The 17,948-nt window shown below is 40.4% G+C and overlaps 1 protein-coding gene across 11 annotated transcripts in view; it reads right to left on the bottom strand.

The window, feature by feature from the left end:
- TMEM164 (transmembrane protein 164) overlaps positions 1-17,948 on the bottom strand; it is a 188,397-nt gene that overhangs the window by 141,469 nt on the left and 28,980 nt on the right. The window contains exon 1 of one of the 11 annotated variants that reach the window (XM_054544962.2): positions 4,128-4,255. The exons of the other annotated variants lie outside the window; for them this stretch is intronic. Within the exon in view, the coding sequence (XP_054400937.1) occupies positions 4,128-4,211 (84 nt within the window). The 5' untranslated portion in view covers positions 4,212-4,255. Of the gene's footprint in view, positions 1-4,127; positions 4,256-17,948 lie in introns of those variants that run through there. 11 annotated transcript variants of the gene reach the window in all.

Here is a 17,948-nt window from a genome sequence, read left to right as displayed (position 1 = left end):
TGGATTTTCAAAAAGGGTTCTTCCTCCGTATGTGCTCTGACCCTGGAGCTTGGGTTTTGTTCCCAACCAGGGAAGCACTGAGATGGATAAAAGGGCTGGGGATGCTGCAAATTGAAAGCCACAGAGTTGGCCTTTTGTTCTCTTTTCTCAGGCAAGGGCTATTCTATAAAGCAGACATCAAAAGGAAAATTCAGCCTGAGATGAGCTGAAATTGGACAAAATATGATGAGGCATAAATGAAAAAAGAGAAAGGAAAAAGGAAAAAGGGCCTTTCTGTACCAGAAGAGGCTCTTTTCTGAAAACTGCCTCAAATTACAGCAATTTCCACATTTGGTTCACTCCAGAAAGGGTTGTATCGTACCTAGCACCAAAACGTGTTTTGCCACATTATGAGGAGAAATTAAGACACACACAAATGGCCCAGAGTTTGGTGGTTTGGCAGTCACAAGGAGGAAAGAAATGTGTGACTCCAAGAAGAGTCCCTCTATACTCATTTGGTTCCCTCGGCCCAGAAAGACAAAGGGGAGTTTATTCAGAGTGACATAAAAGGGTCACACAAGCAAATCAGTGACGGGGCAAAGCATTGATGGTTTGAAGGAAGACATGCATTACCTTTTCTTAACGGTGTTCAATGAATTTCCTTTATTATTCATTATATTGGCCAACCAGCCTCTAAGGACTTTGGGCAGCCCAATGGAAGGCTCTCAAAGGCCTTTGAGTTTAGCTTTTGGGCTTACGATGGTTTTAATTAGCCACTTGCCAGCTGTTTTCTTCACCACAGGGAGAAAAAAGCCATCCTGATGTGGGACTCCTGAAGTGTGTCCTACTGAAAGCCAAGTGGAGAACTAAGGAATGTCATCCTCTCCACCCAGTCATGTACCTACCACAAAAATTCAACCCTCAGTCCCAAGCTTACACATGGAAAAGCACTGCTTTCCCTCTTCTCCAGGGGTCTACAGATATTTCCTCCTTGCATGTCATCAGATGGGTCTTCCTCCTAAATGCCTCTGAACTTTAACTAAGATGATCCATTAGGCCAGGGGTCCCCAAGCCCCAGACCACAGAATGGTACCAATCCATGGCCTGTTAGAAACCAAGCCACACAGCAGGAAGTGAGTGCCAGATGAATGAGCATCATCGCCTGAGCTCCACCTCCTGTCAGATCAGTGACAGCATTAGATTCTCATAGGAGCATGAGAGGGATCTAGGCTGCATGCTCAGGATCTAGGTTGCATGCTCCTTATGAGAATCTAATGCCTGATGATCTGAAGTGGAACAGTTTCATCCTGAGACCATCCTCCCCTACCCCCCATCTCAGTTCATGGAAAAATTATCTTTCACAAAACCTGTCCCTGGTGCCAAAAAGGTTAGAGACTGCTGCATTAGGCCGTATGCCCTTTAATCCAGTCTTATGAAAGATTCCATTCTATTCTGAGCAACAGAAACCCCCAAGAGCCACAATAAGAAGGCAAATAATATTAGGCAACAGGTATTTAAGGCACAATGCAATTTTTAATAGCTGAGGCAGGGCACCAAATCAAATGATCTAAAGGCCCTTATGTCTCTATAAGAACTACATTAAACTACTACTACTAATAACAACATTTATCAAACCACATGCTTATCAATTAAATGGCAAATGGTATAGAAAACTCTAAATGGTATTTTTAACACACTAGCAGAGTGATTTTAGCAAATTGCATAATCAAGAAATACCCACTGAGTATTCAGTTATGTTCTACACTCTGTACAGATGTGGAATCCCAGAATAATGAACAGCCATCTGTTATGTCTAAATTCCGTAAGCAGCGCCATGGGTAAGCTGTACTCCCCTAGCTCCTCCTCTCCAGGCCCAGCAAAAATGATCCAAATCTAAATTACAGAAGGTATATTCTGCATTACTTCACTCTCCTATTTCCCTCTATATATCACCAGTAGTGACCCTCATCAAATGATTGAGACTGCTACAAATAACCCCCAGGATAAGTTATTCCAATGCATTCAGACTTTATTTATAGAAATGTATACCTCCGGAAGCAAATACCATTGCCTGGAAGTCAGAAGGCCTAAGTTCTAATTCCAAAACAGCTGCTATGGACTTGGAAAAAAAAAAAACTTGGCCCCTCTAAATATCAGGGTCCACATCTGTACAAGAGGGTGAGAACCCCTGGACAAGATCATTCATTCACCGGCCATATCATTATTAAGACCCTACTACTTGCCAGGCACTATGCTAAGTGCTGGGCATACTACAGTGAGTAACATAGACATGGTCTTTGCTTCTGTGGAGTATTCAGTCTGGCAGAAGGGAAGATAAATGACATAAAGCATAAAAATCACTCTATAACAAAAACGGTGATCACAGCTTTGAGAGCTGTAACACAAAACACCAGTGAGAAGGGGTAGGCAAGAGAAGGCTCTAGGCAGAGGGAAGAGCATAGCTAAAGGCTTAAATGACCCAGAGGTTACAAAGACGCGTTCAGGGAACTTAAAGTAGTTCCTTTTGCCTGGATAGTATAGAGTGCCAGAGGAAACATGGTAAGAAATGATACTGGAGAGATGAGCAGAAAGGTCAGATCACACAAAGCCTAGGAGGCCTAGAAAAGGAGTTTGAATTGTTCCCTCCAACAATAAATCCCTATGATGCTGCTCAGAGAATGAAGCTGGGATGCATGCCTAGGATCACAGGTCTGAACGCTGAGGATTTTCCCCATCAAAAATATTTTTAGGCATTCTGGTAAGGGGCTGGTGGGGTTGGACTTCTACTCTACTTCACATTAAATAGGCTTTTGCCAGCTGGTCTGGGAACCTGAACCACAAGAAGAATATTGTGTCCTTGGGAAAATGCAATCTGAATTCTAAATAGACTTCCAAAGAAAATTTTGCAACAAAATCCATTCAGCACTTGTTGGGGAATGTCTGGAAAGCAACGAAACACAGGACCCTGCTTTACTCCATAGAGACAGTTTTTGAAAAAAGACTCAACACTATAATCAGACCAGAGACTATATAGCCAGACTCTTAAACACAATATCCTCATTTTGATTAGTAGGGTTACATTTAGGTACAACCATTGAATGGCATTATGCAGTGCCTATTAGATATTTAAATTACCACAAAACCCCAAATATGTTGGGGATGACTACCAATTTTCACTCTAAAGAAAGACAATGCAGAAACGGAGAAGGTGGTCTCTTTGGAAGGAAACACGGATGCAAGCCAAGTCTGTAACTTAAACACAATCTTCCTGTGTCTCTGCCCAATCAACTCTTAATTATTCAGGCATTAATTCAACAAATATTTGAGTGTTAAGTGTCATCTAATTTAGCATGCTGGCATTTACTATTTTTCTTCACTTTCCTTTCAGTAGACAGACTTTAACTATCTGCACTTAGAAAAATACCTTCTGACACCTGGAATTCCCCACTTTCCTCTCCCCACGCACTCACTTGCTCTACAAATAGTGAGTGAAAGAGAAGTGTTGGTAATTTCCCAGAGCTACCCTCCAAATCCCCTCAGGCCATTTTACAGAGTAGCCTTTCTCAAAGTTGAGAGCACATAAATATCACCTGGAGGTGGGTGAGTTAAAATTCATATTTCCAAGCCAATTCTGTCCCCCACCCCAATATCTGGACTCAATAGCTCTGGGATAGGGCCCAGGAATTAGCATTTTTCCTTCAATGCATTCAAGGTGGAAGGAATCAGCATTTTTAAAAAGCACCCATGGTGACTCTGATGCAAGTGGGTCAAGAACCATACTTTGAGAAATACTATTGTGGATATTTTGGCTAGCTGAGTCCAAAATCCTGAACGAAGAATGGTTGCTAGTGGCCCAACATTAAACTCAGCCAACAAGAAAGCTGGGTGGCACCGACAAAAAGGGGGTACAATAGATGGGAGAGGAAACTAACAGCCTAGTCAATTGCTCCCAACTCTATTTCAGTTTTTGAAAAGATCCCATATTTTGACTTAAATCAAGCAAATGGCATTGCTGTTCCAGCAATCTCCTAGTGACACCAGAAGAGAAACTCAAACAGGCAGCATTTATTAACAGAAAGAAGGTATAAAAGTAGAAGAAACAATGTTAATTTGCTTGGCCCCATCCCACCTTTTTTCAGCCTCCTTACCTCTCCTGCTAGTTGTTTCCATTTCTGTGACTGGATGCTGCTGTGGCAGGGAAGAGAGGCCAAGGTGGGGCAGTCTTCTATCATTCACATTAATGCTTTCCTCTATTACATGAATAATCAAGAGTTGACTGGAAAGAGGAATAAGCAAAAGGCAAATACTCTACTGAGAGGCTAAATAGGATAAAGAAGGCCCCCTGTTGGTTGAGAGCTGTGAAGTGATAAATGAACAGTCAGGATCCCTGCCTCTTTTCATTCTCACTGTTTGCCAGGAACACGGATTCAAAGCCCATAACGTCAGCACTGAGCTTGACAGAAATAATCAGGTATCTGTGTTTTTCCACTGTTCCCCGTAATACCTAGAATAGTCTTCAGCACTTCATGTTAGCCTTAAATGTAAACCAACTGTTGTTGACTCAACCCAGAAGTTGACTGTAAAGGTAGGAGCCTAGATCTGGTCTAATAATTTCCATTGTGGGAAAACAGAGTCTCATTCAAGCTGGCTCAAGAAAAGGGAGGTTTGTGGAAAGAATACAGGTATCCCATTCGAATCCTAGGGTAGGATAAAGCTGGTCCTCAGGAGAACTGGAAAGTGGTTCTGGGTTCATGGTGTCTGTAGGAAACAGCTCTTCTGTCTCTCAAGGCATCTCTCTTCCTCCCTTGCAAGGTCCCTCTGTTTGCTCATGGTTTCTGTCCCTTCATAAAACCAGCTAGGACATGGACTGTCATGACTGCTCCACTCCCCATCATCTTTTGGCTCTTTTCCCTGTTTACAAACTGCCTTAGGCTCTCAGTTTCCCAATTCTAATTTCCTAAGAGAGGAATACGAAAGGCCCAGCTCTCAGCTCGTCAAGCCCATGTTACCTGCTAGGTGGTAGATGGGCTGTCTTGGTGACAGGTGGCCACTCAGTCCAATCAACCTAAGCCAGGGAGGCAGGATCTCTGGCACAGTTCATGGCTGCTGGCACCTAGCACAGCTGGCATAGAGTGGTTTGTCTGAGATATGGACCAGAAGGCATAGTAAAATACATATGATACAAACCTGATCCTTAGCATGTAATTTGAAAGATAATGACATGTCCATTCATGAGCTTCAAACACCCATAATCTTTCTTATAAGGACAGTATCTGACCCAACCCTAAAAACTTAGCCCCCTTTACCCCCATTAAATTAACTTCTTTAAACTGGTAAAAGAATCTAAATATGTCATATTACAGAGGAAACACCATTCTGCCAGCTCCCTGGGGTAAAGAGGGAAGGATAAGAGAGTGTAAGGCAGACAAATCCTGATAAACTGATACCACAGGCCTTTAGCCCATCTCTCTGCAAGCGTTCAGTCAGTTTGCTTTACACCCTATGATCATCTTATCCTCCTCTAAGTTTCTCCAAGTGCCATGTGAGGTCAGTGTTCAATGTTAACTAGAACAAGGCAAGCAGCATCACAAACCAACAGATGGCAATTGAGAGCTTATCATTCTTGGATTATTTCATTCCCTGGAGTGATACATGCCAGAGAGTAAAGCAAGCTATTTTGACAGCAACCTAATAACAGCTGTCTTCTTCCACTTCTTGGCTAACTCATCCCCCAGATAGCCTTCTTTTGTCTTATCAATTCCCTGTTGCAACAATAATAAATGCCACACCTGATGGAGTCATTAGGCACTTTCCTAGTGACAAGTGCCTAGGACAGAGGAGAAAACAAAGAAATACTGACAACCACTGAAAACTGACATATCAGGCCAGGCATGTCAGCTCATGCCTGTAAGTCCAGCACTTTGGGAGGCCAAGGCAGGACGATCATGTGAGCCCAGGAGCTCCAAAATAGCCTGGGCAATATAGTGAGACCCCATCTGTAGAAGAAAGTAAAAAAAAAAAAAAAAAAAGCAAGGAATGGTGGCAGTCCCCGCTACTCAGGAGGCTGTGGTGGGGAGGATTGCTTCAGCCTGGGAGTTCAAGGTTGCAGTGAGCTATGATCACACCATTGCACTCCAGCCTGGGTGACAGAACAAGACCTTGTCTCAAAAACAAATAACAACAACAACAACAAAAAATCCTGACAGATTATCACAGCAAGAAAACATGACGGTGGCAATCTCTCAAGATGAGGAACAGATGAGGGGAAATTAAAAGGTTGTATTTCCTGGAAAACAATGTTTCCCAAACTCAAAGCAGGGCCTACTGGAGATTAAGAAAGATTCCAAATAGAGTTTCAAAGACCAGAACTGTAAAGCCCTAAAGACATGTGAAGGAATTTGATATGTAGTCTTATCTCTCAATTATCCCTGACTAGCTTAGTTTGAGTTTTCCTGTAACTCTTCCCAGTGCTCATGGATTTTCGTCTTATCGTTTCAGGTAAGTTATAGTAGCCTCTGGGGGGAGAAATGGAAAGTATAGTGCCTCTATTGTTGGTACCCAACAGTAGTTTTCAACCTTTTTGTCCCATGTGCCACCTATCATCACTTCAAAATAGCCCTTCAAAATCCCTTACATTTCCTTCACACAAGGGATATTATGTAGCTGTTAAAATGAATGAAGTAAAGCTGTTAAAATGAATGAAGTAGAGCTATACACACTGGCATGGAAAATAGCCTAACTATATTATGAAGTGAAAAGAGACTCAGATTATAAGGAATCATCCCATTGTTATTTTTAAAAAATGTGTAAAGAAAAAGCTCTGAAAGAATAAATGCTAGTTGTTGATAATGATTATCTCTGGCAGATGGGTTTATGGGGTACTTTCACTTTCTATTTTTGCCATTTCTCACTTGCTTAAATGTTTCTTACAACACATGCTTTTTTGCAACCAGGAAAAGGATATTTTTAACCCCTTACAGTTCGTTGATATGTGGTACCACCACAGCTTTAGTTTTCAATTCCAATTTGAACAGGATTTAGAGAGGCTGGAGGGTACAAAGTAACACAGAAGCATCCCTGGGGTTAGAAGAAAGTAGTCTACTCTGTTTATAGTAGTCAACACTCAGTAAGTAAATTCCACTAATGGGATAGAAGACAGTGCGGTAAAGAGATCAAACACATGGGCTCTGGAGTCTGACTTCAAGTCCCAGCCTACTACTAACTTATTCTACATTTCCTCCTCTATTTACTGATAATATCTATTAATACTTGGAACATGTCTAGCATATGATGTGCTCAACAAATAATTATTCTTGCTTTTATTGAAGGAGCTAAAGTGTTGTAATTGAAAATTATTTTCATTTACTTTTAGTTATTTCTAATTTAATTTAAATAGTTTCAGTGTAGACACTGTGATAAATATGCCTCTGTGTTAGTTTTATTCTACACCATAGGGTGGTGAGTTAACATTCTGTTGCATACTGGAAGCCCAATAGCACTGGCTAGAAAGAGTTGATTGTGTACATCTCTTCCGAACTCCTTTGTTACCTTAGTGAGGGGCCAGACTGGTAGCTTGAAATTGACCATGGAAATTGGCAAATGCCATTAATCAGAGCTTTAAACATTTACCACACACCACTGTTAACATCTGAAGACCCCTAATCGAGAATACAAACTCCAGGGGTGATATTAGTTACCAACTGAAATTTCTAATCAAAGCCTACAATCAAGAATTCCTGCAACTCAGCAACAAAAACCCAGTTTTTTCAAAAAATGGGCAAAGAACTTGAACAAACATTTCTCCAGAGAGGATATACAAATGGCTAATAAGCACATGAAATAAAGTTCAACATCATTAGTCATCAGGGAAATGCAAAACAAAACCACAATGATATACCACTTCATACTGCTAGGACGGCTATAATTTTAAAAACAGAAAATAACAAGTGCTGGTGAGGATATGTAGAAATTGGAACCCTTGTACATTACTGGTGGGAACGTAAAGCGGCCAGTTGCTGTGGAAAACAGCTTGGCAATTCCTCAAAAAGCTAAACATAGAATTACCATATGACCCAGCAATTCCACTCCTAGGTATATACATACCCAAAAGAACTGAAAACAAGGACTCAAACAAATACTTGTATGCCAACATTCACTGCAGCATTATTCACAATAGCCAAAAGGTAGAAACAACCTAAATGTCCACTGACAGATAAATAAAATGTGATCTATACATACAATGTAATATTACCCACCCTTAAAAAAGGAACAAAGTTCTGATACATGCTACAACCTTGAAAACATTTTGCTAAGTAAAACAAGCCAGACATAAAAGGACAAATATTATATGATTCCACCGATAATAGGTTCCTAGAATAGGCACATTTATAGAGACAGAAAGTAGAACAGTGGTTACCAGGGCCTGGGGAAGGTAAGAATTGGAAGTTATTCCTTAATGTGTACAGAGCTGCTGTTTGGTGTGATTTAAAAAAAAAAAGTGCTAGAAATAGGAGTGGTGGTTGCATAACATCTCAAATGAAATTAATGCTACCGAAGTGTACACTTAAATATGCTTAAAATGGCAAATTTTTTATTTTATATGTATATATTTAACCACAATTTTTTTTAAATGTAGTATATGAAAACCACTGAATTATACACCTTAAGTAGGTGAATTTTATGGTATATGAATTATATCTCAGTAAAGCTGCTCTTTAAAAATCCCAAAATCAAGGCACAGGGGAATCTTTGGGGGTGGTGGGAATATTCTCTATCTTGACTGGAGTGTTCATAGAACTGTATGCATTTGTCAAAACTCAGAGAACTGTACCATTAGAAGGGTGAATTTTACTGTATGTTAAATATACCTTAATTTTTTTCTAATGGGGAAAAAAGTCACACTTACATGCTTCAGCTCTGAAGTACTTCTGATCGTTTGTTCGTTACAACAATGAATACTAGAAATATTTCATTAGGGAAACTGCCTAGTGTTCAAGACAGGTATATCATTTAGAAATATTCAGTTGCTCCCACTTTTGCACGAATTGGATATAAGACTCTGGTTAGCCCAACATTCTTCACTCCTTTAAAATGATACCTTAGGCTCAGGAGTCCCAACAAATCTTATGTCCAGACACTTAATGGAGGACTCAGATGTGCCCTCTAATTAGAAGGTAAGCTGAATCCTACTGCTAAAATATTGTCACATCTATCTCCAGTGAATCTTTCACACAATATGGTGGTTTGCAAAAAAAGTACTGGAATTGTCTCTGGGTGTACAGGTCAGGCTGTGTAACTGTCTTGTGCCTGATTATTAATAAAGTTACATGGCAGAATTTAATCAGAATTCCTTTCATTGTAATCTACTGGTTGTGGGGGAAAAACCTATAGCCCTTACCTACCTCTGACTATTGGAGATTAATGATACCTACCAGAATAGAATCAAATTAACTGTGGAAAACCAAATTGGCTCAGATCAATTTACAACAAACATTTTTGAAACTTCTGTACAAACAGGGGTCTGATCTGATAATTCACTTAAGTAAAACCATAACAGAAGCGACAAAGAAACAATCTACTTTTCCTTTCTGGCTATATGGGCTACTGCGGGTTAGGGGATAGAGTTGTGTTTGTTACTTATTTATGAGGTAACACTATTAAACGGATTTGTTTCACAGAAACATTTCCCACTTAATTTGTTGCCTGCCCACCTGTTTTATCCAAAGAGTCAGTCAAATAGGGATCCACAAAAAAAGATGACATTTAGCAGTGGCATTTCCTCAAATCAAGCTGAAAGTTAGGGCCCAAATATTAGTGTTCAGCTGTGCCCACTAGCCTCGGAGGCAACATGGTTACTTGTCACTAAGCCTTAGGACTTCAGCCCAAGCAGCAGGTAACCCCAAAGGGTGGCTGAGCAAAGGGAAAAGGAGGTTTCAACCAAGGCAAAGACCAGCAGAAGGGACTAAGGAAAGAATTCATTCAGTTTGCCTCCATTAAAATACAGAGGGAAAAAAAAGATTCATTCAGTTCTTTTTTCAAATCATATCACCCTGCATCTTGTCATCATGAAAAGTGACTCTGTATACAACTCCTTAAAATACAGATAGAGAAAAGCTGCTGGGAACTGATATGCTGATGGAACTCACTGAGTTGCTGCTACAGCTCTGAGATCTTAAGTCTCTGAAACTTAGATCAAGGGAGACCATGACACTGGTTCCATTTTCCTGAGTATTTTATAAAAGGAACATACCCAGTCATTCTACTAAAATGTAAAAAATAGGTAAACTGCTTGAAGCAAACCTATATATAAAAATCAAGATTTAACAACCAAGAAATTCAAAGGCTACAATTCACATTACCAAAGGAGTTTGTCTAAAAGGCTCTCCGTGGAATTTACTTTTTGCAAGCTGCCTCTCTGCACTAAAAGTAGGATTTAACATATAGATTTGTATCATAAACAGTTTTTCAAGAGTATCTTCTCATTCTAACAAAAGAGATAGCAACAGAGACGAGTAAATTTGGAGAGAATGCCTTAGAGTTGGCTCTTAGAAGGAAGCCCCCTTAACATTTTATTTTAATATCTATGAATGAGCCAGCACTGCCCCTATTTGCTAGAATCCCCATTAGGGCAGTAGACATGGAAACACCCTCAGCCTTGCTCAGGGATTTTGAAGACAATGCTCCACACCCTCACCCTCTGAGCCACCCCCAACCCCTTATCCACACACATCACACATACTACTCTCAGAAAACCTTGCCTGGGCAGTACAAAAATTCAATATCCAGACACACTGAATCCCTAGAACAAAATCTGCTAAGTGAAAGCTAGTTAGTTTTATAAGGAAAGTGATGGCATAACTGATTTCTGGTGTTATTTCTGAAGATTAAAAGATCAACTGGAAAGCTTTCCTTAAATCAGGCCAACAGAGCATCCCAGGTGGGGGAACATGATGCTTAAGTATGGAACACAAGGTTTCCTTCACTCAAAAACAATATCCATCCCCCGCCCTCACTCCCACAATGCAGAAAGTAGAGGCTATCTTCCTGGGAATGTACTCTTTAAAAGGCCAGCAGAAGGCTGTCATCCCAATCATCCATCCATCCCCCATCCCTACCTTCAGACAGGACAGAAACCTCTCCAACAGGGTGGCAATTGCTTTAGATTTCCTTGGCAAAGGCCGCTCTCGAGTTTTCCTTACTCATCCAGCTCTCGAGTTTTCCTTACTCGAGTTTTCCTTACTCATCCAGCTCTCGAGTTTTCCTTACTCGAGTTTTCCTTACCTAAGAATCCCTCTGTCAAGAAAATCTGTCTCATTAAATCCCTCACACCCAATGTCTCTTGCCCTGAGGATAAATATCTTCAGCTTCAGGAAGGCAAAAGCAAGCATGCTGAGGGATGAGAAAAAAGGATGTTGGGACAATGAGCTTAACCCTGTGGTTGTTACAAACATAAATGACCTGCTTTAATAATAACAACTGCCTTTTATTGAGTCCTTACTGGGTCCCAGGAATCATGCTGTACAGACAATCTCTAATCTTTACAACAACCATGCAAGGCAAGCATTATTATCCCCATTTTACAGACAAGTAAATTGAGGTTCAAAGAAATTAAGAAACTTCCCTAAGTTTAAACAGCTAGCAAGTGATAGAACCAAAATTCTAGTCCACGAGTGTCTGATTCCAGTAGTATCCATGCCTCAACCCTTAAACTATACCGCCTTCATGATCAAAAGAGAAACCAAATATAATTGATTTTTGTAAAAATCTTAAGTGTGAAGCTCAAAGTAGTTTTTAAAAAAAATTTCCCCTTCCCCCCCGCCCCATGGTAACTCAAGGCAAGAACTTTTCTCTTTCCTTGAATTGAGCATCAGTGAGGAAGCTGCTTCACTTTGCCGAGGGAGAAGTGCTACTCACAGTTACCTAGTTGTCTCTCAAGAGCAGGAGAGAAGGTGAGGTGAGGTATGGTGGGGTAAGGTGGGGTAAGGTGGGGTAAGGTGAGGTAAGGTGGGGTGAGGAGTGGTGATGCCAGGTGAGGTGAGGCTCACACAAGCCACTGGCCCCTGTCAATTATGAGTGAGGTGGAAGGGGCACTCAGTTCTCAGTTGCAAGATCTCCTGACACTGAGAGATTTAATTGTCAGTTGTGTCCCAAAGCCCCTCCTGGGTCAGGGTTTCTGAAGACTTACTAGGTATGATTTAAATGGAGCATGTTTTCCCAAAAGGGAGGCTGTTCCTCAGCTGGACCATCTCCCTGAGCCAAAGTGGGCATGGAGGGTGGGAGTACAGGTAGGGTAGAGAACGAGGGTGGCTGGGTTAGCTGGGCATGTGGGAGAGTGTGAGAAGAGAGAGAATCCCTTTAATAGTGTTTTTCTTTTTCTTAAAAATGAGTCCAAAGGCTGTTCTTTAGGAATATGATAGTTAATGATTAAGTTCATGTGCTAAGGTCACGATGCAGTTATGGAAATATAAGCAATCTAATAAAGGACAGAGTGAGGGCAGTAAGGAGTAGGTAGTGGGAAGAAATATTAATTCAACTTAATTGAAAGGTTCAACTTAATTTAAAGGTTAAAAAATGAGATTGAAAATATTCTCCTAACAGTAAAATTAGAAATTTGCTATCGGCCCTTAAAGGAAGCAGGCAAGTGAGAACAGAATGAATGGGCTCCCAGATTGTTTCTGAAGAGTCAAAGAGCCATTCAAGACACACCTTTCAAGGCACCAGGGTCACAGATGGCAATTTTGCCTGTGGCTAAGCAGAGGTCACTGGCCTGCTCCTGTCACGCAGGCCGCCATTCTCCACAGCCCCCCAGCTACAAGCCCTCCGCAATATATGGTGGTGTATATCTGAACCACAGGAAGGCACACAATAACTGGAAGCTAATGCAAAAATAAATCATTTGTGTTTTCTGATGTGGCTGCGTTTTGATGGAGTTTGTGAATCACTACTGCCCAACCCTATCCACTGAAGGAGGGGCCAATAACTCACATCCTTTCCCAGCAGCTTCATATGCCAGGCAAAGGTGACCTTGCAACCCCACAGTCATCTGTCACTCCTCTTTTCATGAATCTTTAATGGTTCCCTATCAACAATTGTATCATGTCCAAATGTCTCCTCTAGGTATTCCAGCTTATTGTACTCTGCCTCTACCCTACCAATCTGGCATCATCTCCCTTTTCGCACAACATACACCTCCCACTGGAATCAGTTTCCATTTTGAACCAAATTTATGGCTTCCCCTCTCTCTCTCTCTCTCTACGGTTCTATCAGGGTCTAGACTGCCTCTCCAAAATTCCAGAAAACTACAATGTCAATGTTACCGTGGGTCACTATACATATCCAGCTTCTTTTGGCCACAAAAAAGAGACCATAACTTTAAATATTCTACATTATCCTGCACTGTCCCATATGGTTACCACTAGCTACATGTGGCTATTTAAAGTATTTAAAATTAGTAAAACGAAAAAAAAATCGGTTCCTCAGTTGCAGTGACCACATATACAGTGCACAACAGCCACATGTGGCCAGTGACTACCATATCAGACAGTGCAGATATAAAACATTTCCATCATCACATAAACTACCAGATACACAAGAGAATAGCCTAACATATGCTAAAACTGTTTTTTATCACTACTTGGAAATTTTGATGATTCAAATTTCACAAAAAAGAGTGACTAGGACTTATAGATACAGCCCATCTTAAGTAACCAGCAAAGCATCTCTTATCAGTGATCCCAATCCATTCTGTAAACATCACAGGTAATTGCAACATCGAATTTTTTGAAAGGTCATCTGCAGCAGTCCTCAGGCACCTTTCAACATAGCTCTGGTAGGCTAATCAGCCCATTGTACACTAAGCTCTCTACTAGGCTCTGGGAGTCAATGCAAAGATAATATTACCCAGCGTCCATGACATAGGCATAAAGCCAGTACAGAGATAACCACAAAAAGGGGCAAAAAGAGATAAATACCACAAGAGAGGTACACAGTGCTACAGGGATTCAAAGACAGAGAGATCATATCGAGTAGGAGGAACTAGGGAGGACTCCACAGACAGGTACATGAATACAGATAGGATTGAGCCCTAAAGAATGAATAAAATTTTAACAGAAGGAGCCAGGAAGATGAAAGGGGGGAACTGCATGATGAAAAGGAAAAGCAAGTTAGGGCCCAAGGTACATTTATGAAAAACTGAGCCACAGAAGAACTATGTGATCCCACTCATCATTCAACAATCATTTGAAACTTTTTCTCCAATCACCTTAATAATCAAAGAATTACACATTAACTTAGATGCCATTTTTAAAAAAATTGTTTTAAAAAAAAGATTTTGCTTTAGTGACAATATCTGACGTTGGTGAGGATGAGTTGGAAGAGGCTCTCTCTGTCCCCCTGCTAGTAGGAATGTACATAAGCACTATCTTTTTTAAAAAAAAAAAAACAAAAAAAAAGAGATATTAAGCTCCTTAAAAACATCCATACCCCCGTCCTGGTAACTCCACTTCAAGGAAAGTGACCTACAAAATAATGTGAAACACAAAGATTTGTACAAGAAGAAACTTTTTAAAGTTTATAACTGCAAAAAAAACCATAGGAGCACTTTGGGAGGCCGAAGTGGGCGGATCACTTGAGATCAGGAGTTCGAGACCAGCCTGGACAACATGGTAAAACCCCATCTCTACTAAAAAATACAAAAATTAGCCGGCTGCGGTGATGGTAGCCTGTAGTCCCAGCTACTTGGGAGACTGAGGCACGAGAATCGCTTGAACCTGGGAGGCAGAGGTTGCAGTGAGCTGAGATCGTGCCACTGCACTCCAGCCTGGGTGACAGAGCAAGAATCCATCCCCGCCTAAAAACAAAAAGGAAATGACTAGGTAAATTATGATCCAGTTACAGGATGGAGTACCATATAGGCATTAAGAGTTATGCCAACAAGTTTTAAATAACATAGGAAACGTTTATGAGGATGCTTAGTGAAAAAAATCAGGTATAAAATTGGCAATGTACAGTATAGACACAAGCACATAAAATAATATGAAGAGAAGAAGGAGAATAAGCAAAAATGTTAACATTTTTGTGGCAAGACTATGAGTGATTTTTATTTTCTATAGCAGTGTTCAGCAAACAATAACCTGCGAACCAAACGTGGCCCACTGACTGATTTGTATACAGTTTTAGTAGAACACTGCCACACACATTCACTCACATACTGGCATTATCTGTAGCTGCTTTTGTGCTTCAATAGCAGAGTTGAGTAGTTGTGGCAGACACAGCATGGTTCACAAAGCCTAAAACATTTACTATCTGGCCCTTTGCAGAAAAAGTTTGCCAAATTCTTTAGTTTCCAAATTTTCTATAATGAGTATGCGTTGCTTTTGCAACCTTTTTCTAAGAGGTCTATTTCCACATCAGGAAGGGCCTTAAGGAACAGCTCACCAATTCTGGATTTTATTTTGTAAGTAACTGGGAGCACTAGAAGTTTCCGAGAAGGGTAGAACATGATCTGACATGATGCCAACTAGTAAAACACAGAACACCAAGTCGCATAAAAAGGTGAAATTTAAACTATATGCCAGGCAAATTCTATGATTCATCAAACAGCTGTGATATTGGGCCACTTCTCTTTCACAGGAGGTTAGCCTAAGATCTGGCTTATTATTTTCAGTCTTCCTCCTCTGAATGAACTCCATGACACGGTCTCCTCCCAGTAATAATGACCAATGGAAGTTTTCCCTCCAAAGAAGTTGGGTGGGCGGTGGGGTGGGGGGAATACAAATTTGTGAGTTTTGCCTGCAGAGGCAGTTTAAAAGTTGAGGGTAGTTATTCCTGTCCTCTTGGAGTCAGTCCTCCATTTTCCAAGCTTTTCCCTGTTTCCTACTTTACTGTACTGTTCTAGAAGTATAAGGGGAAAACAGGAAGATGGTACTGGGTAAAAGTGGGGATCAGGGAAAAGCAAAAAAAGGAGAGATTAGAAAGTATCTGATTCTCTGCCTCAAGAGCCCTCAAGGAGTCCTTAGATCTACCCACCCTCAGAACCTGATGAAGAAGACCCTGAGACCTATCCCCAGTGAATATGGGCCATCTGTTTGGTTTTACCTTTAGGAACAGGAAAGAGCTATCTTTCTAAGAGAAAGCATCTATATCCACAAGCTTCCTCCAGATGCTAGATGCCTTTGCTACCTGCCTGATACCTACTTCCCCAGGGGAACTACAAATAACCAGTTCATACAAACGACTGTTTACTCATTCTCTCAGGCATGAACACAGTCAAAGGACAGAAATGGTCTGAAGTGTAGTTTCTTTTCAAATAAAACATACTATCGATCACAAAGAAGATTAATCACCTACAGAATGAGAAACTCCAAACTACCATCATCAGGTTTGCATGGCATGAAAACACAGTGAATAGGTCTCTGGGTTCTTTTTTTCCTATAAAGAAATAACATTTTTTGCATTCCAGCAAATTTTGGCTGTGAATTTCATCTGGGCACCTTATAAAATGGAACAATTTGCATGTAACTCTGCTAGCTTTTTTTTCTTTGAATTTATTTATATTGTCTTTTATTGGTTAGAGAGAGTGAGAGAAGAGACAGAATGCACTGAGGTGCTCAATTATTTAACAGATCATACTTAACATTTTATATTTTAACATAAACCCGTGCCAACAATTGTTCTCATGAGCTTTCTAAACCATTAAGCTACACTGCTCTCCTTCTTCTAAATCAAATATAAGTAATTTGTTGTCATAGCAATGCTTCTTCCTACTCCAAAACAGTTCAATACATGCTTTGTTTTAGCCGGCAACTATCTGTCTACCAAAATTGGCCATAATCTTCCATCTCCTTGACAAATGTCTTATTAAATCTAGCTGCCTGGCTTTTACAGTCATCAGGAGACTGTATTTCTATGGCACTTTCCAGCACCTGTACAGGAAAGGGGCTTGCAGGAGCTCTCAGGAACTGCCTGGAAGCATATCACAGCTGAGTCGCTGGGTGACAGCCAATCTCAGTAGTCATGATGACAACAATCCTTGGCATTATTATTCAGCTTTACAGTTTATAGAGTGCTGTCATCCACTTTACTGTATTTGAGGTAGTACTAGATGAAGCTTATATGCTTCAATTCCCTGCAGCAGGTAACTACTGTGCACATCGGTAGTTAGTTATGTTCTGTCCTTTATTCTCTGAGTTTTGAGTTCTGCTTTTCTACGCTTTTCACATGGTATATATTAAGCTAATGAAGGCAATTAACTAAGCTTTTAGAACTGCAAAACAACAACAAAAACAACAACAACAACAGAGGCACGGGATACCATTGTGTCAGTTCCTTGTGCAATGGAGCACTGACAGATACTAACTGTTTAGACAAACACACAAAGCCACACTGGAGAGTCAGGGCCAATATTAAAGCTAATCTCATATTTATAGGGCATGTTACAGTTTACAAAGCCATTTCACAAAAATGATCTCATTTGAACTATACCTCTTGTCCATCCATCACCCCAACACACATAAACATAGCTAGATCAGGATGTGTGTACCTAAAATATTATTTTCTGCCTTATATTTACCCATTTTTAAATAAAGATGAGTAATTGATATTTTTAATTCCAGTTCCTTCAACCCCTGACCTTTAGTTCATGCAGCCATATTCTATAAAATCTGGAGCCCTCTCCCCCATCAAGTTGGATTTTTTTTCACACTACACTTTTGTGAGAAATGCAAATTTAAAGGAAAAGATCAGAGAGAAGGAGATATTCTTTCACATTAGCCGAGGTCTTTACATATGTAACAAACCTGCATGTTGTGCACATGTATCCTAAAACTTAAAGTATAATAATAATAAAAAAAGAAAAAAGAAAAAAAAAGAGCAGGACTAAAAAAGTTGATCTCATAGAGAGTACAGTAGTAGTTACTAGAGGTGGGGAAAGGTAGGGGGAAAGGAAGGATTAGGGAGACATTGGTTAATGG

Source organism: Pongo abelii, chromosome X, assembly GCF_028885655.2.
Source record: "Pongo abelii isolate AG06213 chromosome X, NHGRI_mPonAbe1-v2.0_pri, whole genome shotgun sequence".
NCBI lineage: Eukaryota > Metazoa > Chordata > Mammalia > Primates > Hominidae > Pongo > Pongo abelii.
This window is presented reverse-complemented; position numbering and strand designations above follow the sequence as displayed.